General features: G+C 38.9%; 1 protein-coding gene and 1 pseudogene across 1 annotated transcript in view; both read left to right on the top strand.

Moving 5' to 3' along the window:
- The window catches only part of LOC116701490 (immunoglobulin kappa light chain-like), a 37,286-nt pseudogene extending 32,581 nt beyond the window's left edge, over positions 1-4,705 (top strand).
- Positions 4,706-7,833: 3,128 nt separating this feature from the next.
- LOC116701489 (CD209 antigen-like protein C) overlaps positions 7,834-9,156 on the top strand; it is a 10,506-nt gene continuing 9,183 nt past the window's right edge. Inside the window, exon 1 of the mRNA XM_032535218.1 lies at positions 7,834-8,105. Within this exon, the coding sequence (XP_032391109.1) occupies positions 7,997-8,105 (109 nt within the window). The 5' untranslated portion in view covers positions 7,834-7,996. The remainder of the gene's footprint in view (positions 8,106-9,156) is intronic.

Below are 9,156 nucleotides of genomic sequence, written 5' to 3'. Positions count from 1 at the left end.
TCAATGCATACTTCCAGCTGCAGGCAGTCAGTTCAGTTTCTGTTCAGTCTGACTGAGGGAGGTTTTTGTACGACGCTTTTCACTGTGTGAACACCCCCACTGACTGTTGGGATAGTGAAGACTCTGACGTAGTAAACTGCTGCATCTTCAGTCTGGACTCCACTGATGGTCAGAGTGAATTCAGAGTTTGATCCCTGCCTGTAAAGCGACCTGAATCCCTAAGCTCGTTCATCGCTCTGGAAATTATTAGTTTGGGAGTGTCCCCTTCTTTCTGTTGGTACCAGTGCAAGTAATGTTTTCCACTTGAACCCCCAAAAAAAACTTTAGGGCTGACTCTACAGCTGATGGAGACAGAGCCTCCCAGAGCAGAGCTCACTGCTCCAGGCTGAGTCACTGTGTATTGACCGCTGGACTCTGAGGACACAGAGACAAAAACATAAAGCAGCATCATGGTTTAGTCGGCTTCATTTCAGAGGGACGGATGTTCATAGAGGAGAGGAGTTTGATTCTCTGGACTTTACCTGTGAAGCAGCAGCAGAGGAGAGTCCAGATGAGGACGGAGATCAAAGTCATGTTTTTGATGAGGAGGATTTCTGTGTCTTCTGTTGTCATGAAGGACAGCTGTCAGTCCTCCAGTGTCCAACTCTCAGGACTATAAAGTCTCCCAGAGCACTGGAGCATGGTGCTGCTGATGCAAAGTGGCTCTCTATGGAAATGCTCTGACTGACTCCAACAGGGACAGGGTGTTTCACGTACAACACGTATGTAGAAACATACAAAGAAGAAGGTTAGGCCAGAATGGTTGACATTGACTACCATACAACACGTCTAAGGGGTGCAGGTTTAAATGCATTTGTTATTTTCCATTAAAATGTCATCAGTGCTTGTAAAGAGAGTAAAGCCACTTTTCAGCTGAGATGACGAGTCATGGTAAAAAATTAAATGGTTTTGAGAAGGATGGAATACATCTTCTATTTTTAAATCTCAGCCATACATATATAACCAACAAGGATTCTGTTGTCCATCATGCATTCATACATGGTAGAACAATGGTGCAATTGTGATAATGTATTATGAGTTTAGAAACATTAGTTTGTGGATTCCAACAGGTTGACAGATTAGTCATTCAGTAAGGATTAAAAACAGAGTTTAAGAGGGAGTAATAGGAGCCAGAAAACATGCTTTAATTCCTGATACAATAGGCCTTTAAGAAAAAAACTAACCCTATATATTGTTAAATTAAGTAATCTGCATAAAACAGATCGTATTGTGCTGGACTCTGAACACATGCTTGATACTGACGCTGACGACGTTATGAATCCATAGATGACGGATCAGTGAGAAATATAAGAGGTAAAGGACATTAACGTCTTGCAAGCAAGGCACGTTTTTTGTATAGCACAGTTCAGCAGCAATGCATTCAAAGTGCTTCACATAAAACACCAAAACACAGTAAAAGTCATACAAACACATTGAAAGTGGTTAATACATCAATAAATACAATAAATACAGAATTAAATAGAATGAAAAGTAGATTAAATGCAAGAGTGAATTCACAATGGAGTGTGATGTATTAGCAAAAGGCCGTGTTAAAAAGAAAGGTGTTCAGCTTTGATTTTTAAGAGCTGAGATTAGGTGTTGACCTACAGTTTACTGGAAGGTTGTTCCAGATATGTGGAGCATAGAACCTGAACGCAGCTTTTAGTCCCGACTCTGGGGACGGCAAGCAGACCTGTCCCTGATGACCTTAAAGATCTCTGTGGGTCATAGTTTACTAGCAGATTCCAAAGGTAAATTGGTCCTAAACCGTTTAATGATTAATAAACCAACAGGAGTATTTGAAAATCTACTGTTTGGTGCACAGGAAGCCAGTGTCAGGACTTCAGGACTGGAGTGATGTGATCTACTTTCTTGGTGTTGGTGAGGACTCGTGCAGCAGCGTTCTGAATCAGCTGCAGCTGTTTAAGAGACTTTTTAGGAATACCTGTAAAGACACCGTTGCAGTAGTCAAGTCTACTGAAGATAAAAGCATGGACAGATTTTCCAAATCCTGTTGACACATAAGTCCTTTTACCCCTGATATTTTGTGATGTGATAAGTAACAGTTTTTACTGACTTAATCGGGCTGTTAAAATCAGGTCAGAGTCAAAATAACCCCAAGATTTGGATTTGTCTGTTGTTTTACACATCATTGTTTTAGGTAAACAATGAAGTAATATATTTTCGAAGATGGAAAGTGTAGTATGTCAATTTTATAGTGTGTGTGTGTGGTGTGTGTGTGTGTGGGTGTGTGTGTGTCCTCAGTGAAGTGTATCTTCGGCAGTAGCTTTCCAGCGCAGCAGTCAGTTAAGTTCTGTTCAGTCTGATGAGGAGTTTTTTGTACACGCTTTTCACTGGTGAACACCCACTGACTGTGATAACTCTGAAGTAGTAAACTGCTGCTCTTCAGGTCTGGACTCCACTGATGGTCAGTGAAGTCAGAGTTTGATCCACTGCCTGTAAAAACGATCTGGAATCCCTGATTGCTGAGTCTACGCATAGTAAATGAGCAGTTTAGGAGTTTCTCCATCTCTCTGTTGGTACAGGCTAAAAGTTGAGCCATAAACAGCCTCACTGTCCTAAGCTGATGGAGACGGAGCCTCCCAGAGCAGAGCTCACGCTCCAGGCTGAGTCACTGGACCTGTCCTCTGGACTCTGAGGACACAGAGACAAAAACAAAAACAGCGTCATGGGTTTAGTCGGCTTCATTTCAGAGGGACGGATGTTCATAGGGAGAGGAGTTTGATCTCTTGGCTTATCCTGTGAAGCACAGCAGAGGAGTCCAGATGAGGACGGAGATCAAAGTCATGTTTTTGATGAGGAGGATTTCTTGTGTCTCTGTGTCATGAAGGACAGCTGTCATCCTCCAGTGTCCAACTCTCTCAGGACTATAAGATCCCAGTAGAGCACTGGAGCATGGTGCTGCTGAGCAAGGTGGCTCTCTAGGAAATGCTCTGACTGACTCCAACAGGACTTGGATTACTCTGATGATGCTGTTATCAATGGACATCACTTTATCAGAGTATTGATTAGGAATGTTTTCCTGCTCTTTGAATGTCTTTTAGTTTGGTTTGATGCGAAAAAGTCTTCCAGAATTTTTAGTTATTTCTCTCTCAATTCACTACCACACAACACAACTCACTGTGGGACAAATTACACACAATTATATTTATCATTCATCATGATCTACAATAAACAGTGTGTTCTGATAACGTTTGGCAGAATTTATTGGAAAGATTTCTTTTAGAAAAACTCGTTTCAATTAGTTTCTCTGAAGGAGAAATATAGTTTGTAGATATTTAACAATTCACAATGAAAATGTTCGAACATTTTACAGGTTGTGTATCTTTAAACCTTTAACCGTTCTAAGATATAAGTGTGAACTAGGAATGTGTTTGGTGAGTTTGTTTGTGTCAAAGTCAGAGAGCCTTGTCTCTACAGTGAGAGGTTTTTTGTACGGGCTCAATGACTTTGTATCACTGTGGTACACGTTCGGTGGAGGAAACAGACTGGATGTTAACTTAAGTACATTTCAACTCCTTTAACCACTCAAATCTTATTTTTTCCATTTGACATCATAATTAAAAAGCAGTTTTGTTTTTGTCGATGTTTTTAAATGTAATATGATTAGCATTGATTCATTAAGGTTTCAGCATCGTTAACCCGACAAAAACCACTCCGATGAATCATCTTGTGCTCTAAACTTTCTAAAGTCTTATCCGTTGTTGGAGAAAACTATCACCATTACCCTGTCTGAAGAAATATTTGTGTAAACATAAAGTTTTTATTTCTGGCTCAAGACTCTGCCAGATAATCTTTGTTCAGTGTTAGATGTGAAAGTAGTCCATCCTTTCTCCCCACGAATAATGTTCTGAAGCTATTGACTCTATTTATGAGAATACTTTATTCAAAAATGTATTAAATAGTTTCCAATCTTTATTGGATTTTTCAGTACTGAAGCCTGACTGTCAGTGATATTCCTGCTTAACACTGACACAACAAAGAAATACCAGTCATGAGGTTTTAGTTTGGACAAGAAATGTGTAAGAAATTTAAAACCAGTAAAACCTCACAATCTCCATCTTATGTGTATTATTTGAGTATAAACTCTGAAGTTTAGTTTCATCTTTACTTAGTACTGAACCTGTCTGTTGTCCACGTTCAGCAGTGGATGCCTGTCTGTCCATGGCTACTGAGCTCAGAGAGGGAAGTGAAACGTTTTTAGACCAGGTTTGATCCAAACTGAGGAAGACCACAAACTACAGGAGCCTCCTCTGCTGCAGCCACAGGCTGAAGGTTAGTGGACCCATTTGACCTTTATTAATCTCTCTCTGTCTCTCTCCTCTTCTCTGCAGTGGGTCGAGTTGCCCCCCCCCCTGACGGTGCTGCCCCCTCAGTGAGGAGTGCTGAAGGGAAGGCCACGCTCATGTGCCTGGCCAGCAAGGCTACCCCTCAGACTTGAGACTGGCCTGGAAGGTGGACGCAGCAGCAGCTTCAGCGCTGGGACGGATCAGGAGCCCGGGGTGCTGGGGAAGGACGGCACTACAGCCGAGCACACCCTGATTCTCCCTGCGACCAGTGAGACGGTGGGCTCTGTGACCTGTGAGGCCCTCCCAGGGCTCCCAGACTCCGTCTCAAGACACTGAGGAGAGACCAGTGTTCCTAGTCCTGTCCTGACTCACTGGACTCTGCTACTACTGGTTTCACTCTGATAATGATGACTGATACACTTCACTGAGGACACACAGACACACACACACACACACACACACACACACACTTCACAACAAAAGGTAGACACACCGTGATCAAGTTTTTACAAAAGATATGTTTTTAAACAAAATAACCTAAAAGGGTAAATTCATTAAAGGGTTAATTCAAGTATTTTGAGTATGAGCTGTGGATCTTAGTAAAGGTAATATCTACGCCTCTGTTTACATTACCATGTAGTTAAATAGAAACAGTCAATTTTGCATTTTCCACCACTGATTCATGGTTATTACACAGAAACTATGGTACATGTTTCCAGGTAAGAAGACACAAGATTAAACAAATCATTTGTAAAGTATTACCTTGAAACAAAAGGTAAATATTTGGAACATAAAGGGTGAATGAATTTCATTATTATCATGTTATTACAATATTAATATAACTATACTACAACTACCCAGCTATACATATGTTATCATTGAACCATGAGGAGGTTGTATTATTGCTGTATATCCAAAATCAACCTGCCAGGCTGAGTTGGAAGAGAAGGTGCAGATGGGTTTGTAGGAACTGAAAAAGGAAACCAACATAATCTTCAGATTTGAGTTACTGTAACAGTACAACTGTGGTCTGTGGGAGTTTCACTCTGTTGCACACATGATCCCATGTGGGCCAAGCTGTCGCTGGAGGTTCAAAGTTGAATACTTTATTTAACGGTGACATCTTCTGGTCCAAAAGTGACATTGCACACGTGTAAGAGAAGAACCTTTCTTAAAGACCAGACTTAATTTCTATCAAATATTTGCTGATTTATTTCCAAGTTTTTTCATATTCTTTAACTCAAGGTTTTAGTTTTAGTTTTTTTTTTACTGCACTAACTCGCACAATATTTACATACACTATTTACATTATCTACAGCTTTATCAATAGTAGTTGTACACTTTTATTGTTATTCCCAACTTGTATAAATTTTAAATTTCTTCTTACATTGTATCCTGTTATTTCTTGTACAGTATATTCTGTATGTGTGCTGTGTGTCTGATATGTTGCTGCTGCGACACTGGAATTTCCCATTTTTTTGGGATCAATAAATTTCTTTCTATCTGGTTGTTGTTGAATCATCAAATTTAAATCTAGTTGGATAGATAAAAACACTGTTGTCATTTCTTTCAGCTAAAAAAACACAGCCAACGAATTATAAACCCCATCCCGGAACAAGGAGGTGCAACAACCAAACACTAAAAACTCTAAAGCCATAACATGTTTAACACCATCTTAATGCCAAGCTGAAAATCTGTGTTTCACGGAGTACACTTCAGTCACTGCAGCGAGGTGAGAATACAAACTACTGGAAGTCGGTAAGCAGACGTTCAGGACAGGACACAATGCGGCCTTTTGGGAAAAAAGGCAAGACGTGACACACGTTATTCAGCGGGTGTTGGATTGAGCAAGAGCCACATTGGAACCTACATCAGAAACTACTCTTTACGAGTAGGTTCCAAAATACACTTCTTAAATAAAGTCTAAAGAAAACACTATTTCCAGTGGTAGTGTGGCTTAAACTGTATATATCTAGATATCTATAATTATATTTTTCGGTTTTCTAGACTTGGTATATTTATAACTATACAGGCTCTGCGCACACACATCAGCATTTATTTATTATCATGTTTATAGCTAAACATCTTGACTTTTTCTACGGTGTTTTTAATTGTTTCTGGGCTGTATTTCTTTTCCTAAGTTGTGAACTTACACGTCATTTCGCATCACAGTGTACTGTGGAATGACAAATCTTCAATCTTCCATCTTAAAATCTGGATAGAATGCCTCTCTCTATGCGGCTGCATCCAGGAATATCTTGCATACACCTATGACCTACTGCATGTTGCATTGAATCTAAGCAAACAAGGGTCTCATGAAGATGTCAGTAAATCTCAGTATATACATGTCCACACAGTCCGGGGGAAGAGGCTTGAATAAGTTTGATCCACCAAGGAGAGACTTTGACTTGTCTTAACAAGCCCTGTTAGAAAGAAACACAACATGACACACACGTTCTGGAAAACATACTGTATATTCCAATAAATCCTCTAAAGTAAATAAAGGTCAGAACGGCAGAGGCCTGGGTAAATATTGTGGCACAAGAGAGTGACTTCAAGCCACCACAAGTACAGAAAACTTACAAGTTGGCCTTCATAATAAAAGTCAAGTAGATATCTTCTGTTTTGTTCCATTGGGTTACATTCACTTTGACAATGAATGGTGGTAAATACAATTTTCTTTTATGCTGTTTCATACTTTAAAAAAAGTCTTTTCTTTATATAAATCAGTGAATACCTGCAGTGTGTTTTTAGGTAAATATAGTGTGTATGTAATTATGAGTATTTGTTATTCCTATTATAAAATAACAGTGGGAGAACTGTTTATTTTCCCTTGTGATGCACAGTAACATCCCCATTCTCCATCAAAATCTGAATTGAGAATTTTGGAAACAGGAGGAAAAAAAACAGGATTTGAGTGTAATCAACCAAATGGAAAAAAACATGTTATAGTATACATTGTTTTAAACAACCTATATTTCTCCACAGAGTAGTGGAGTAAAGTTTACACCACTGATGCATTCTGGGAAAGGAGAAAACATGCTTTGGGTTGTTTGCATTTCAGACAACCAACCTCAATTGTCTTGTGCAGCGCTATAACCTCGGGGGTGCAAACATTCTACAAAACTTGCCATTTTCAGCATTTAGCTTGTTAGCCACGAACGAAAATACACCGAATCAGGCACATGGCCGGCAATTATGTACATCCAGTCCAGTATTTAATATTTAATTATTTAATAAATGGGCTAATAATATGACACTGATAGGGGCCATGCATTCTTACCTGCAAAATGAGTAGCCTAGCCTGTATTCATCTTTTACTTATGAAACATTTTGAATGCAGGACTTTAAACTAAACACTTTTACTGTGATTTTACTACTTTTAATGTAGTGAACTAAACTTGGGCAGCACATGTGCATTATTAGGGCTTTTATTTTGAAACATATAACGGGATTGCATTTGACTTGCTCCGTGGTGCTTGACTCCAGTGTGTTGAAACCTGGGATGACATACACTGTTGAAACAGGGAGAGAGCAGCCAAGGGCCCTGACTCAGAGCTTGACGGGGAGTTTGTTTCTCACTTTCAATCAGCACTGATACTTTTTAAACACTTAATTTCAATACTTTAGTTTCTAACATTGCTGTAATGTCGACCAACGGGAGCTCCCTGGCCTGCGAGGGGATGTACTCCAAACTGATGGACGATGAGGATGAATATGACAATTTGAACCGCAGGCCAGATGTGAGACTCAGTGGTAAGGACTCACCAAACAATACAACTTCAAGTCTTTGATCTAACTGCTGCATCTTCATAGAGGAATTAAAAGCATTGTTTTTTGCTATTTTAAAGTCTCAATGTAACTTAATATTTTGAGTTCATGTTCTTTTTGTCTGTTATTGACTTGTCATGCTTGCATAAACACAACACCTCAATTATCAGTTACCTTGTCTTGAGCATGTTTTTTTAGCATTTAAATTAGAATCTAGAATAAAATAAGAATCTAACACAGGAAAATACCATCAAGTAAGGTTGTTTAAATGGGTGACAGGTTAAATGGTATTCACAATTTTTCCATTTATTTCTAACGTATTGATTAAAGCTTACTACTAGCTTCTGAAAGTAATTCAAAAACATGGTGATAAAATGTCATGCACTATGATGAACAAGGCTCAGCTGCTGAAGTTGTGATGATAGTAGAAAATATCTCTTTAATCGAGTGCAGACAAACTTCAACTTTAACTTGTTTGCTCCCTGAAGGGAAATGATTAACCAAATGGTATGGTTTCACTGTTAAGACGATATCTTTTAGTTCTATACAGAAAGACTTATTTCATTTAAAATGTTTGAATAAAATGTTGAATAGACAATGTGCTGTTAAGCCAGATTGCTAAGTATCTGTGTTATATAATATGATATAATATTATATACTTCAGCATAAAGCTGCAGCGAATTTTTGACTAATCAATTAGTCCATCAACAGAAAAATAATTGAATTCAGACTAATAATGAATTAGAGCCTGAGTTGGGGAGGATTCCAAGGTATATATATGTATTATCTGCATAAAAATAGACATTGAAGTACACATTAGGAGGTATATCTATGTGTATGTTATGTGCATACAATGCAAATAGCAATGGGCTGAGAATAGACCCCTGTGGCACTCCATTAGTGATGGTGTGAGGACTAACTGTAATAATCGGTTAAGATTAGACTTTATTCATCCCACAGCGGGGAAATTTCCTTATTACAGCAGCAGCATTATCTACAATAAGAGCAAAGACAAACAAATACACAAGTAAACACA

This window comes from Etheostoma spectabile, chromosome 14, assembly GCF_008692095.1.
Source record: "Etheostoma spectabile isolate EspeVRDwgs_2016 chromosome 14, UIUC_Espe_1.0, whole genome shotgun sequence".
Taxonomy (NCBI): domain Eukaryota; kingdom Metazoa; phylum Chordata; class Actinopteri; order Perciformes; family Percidae; genus Etheostoma; species Etheostoma spectabile.
Note: the sequence above shows the minus strand (reverse complement) of the source record. Positions and strands in the feature narration are given on the sequence as shown.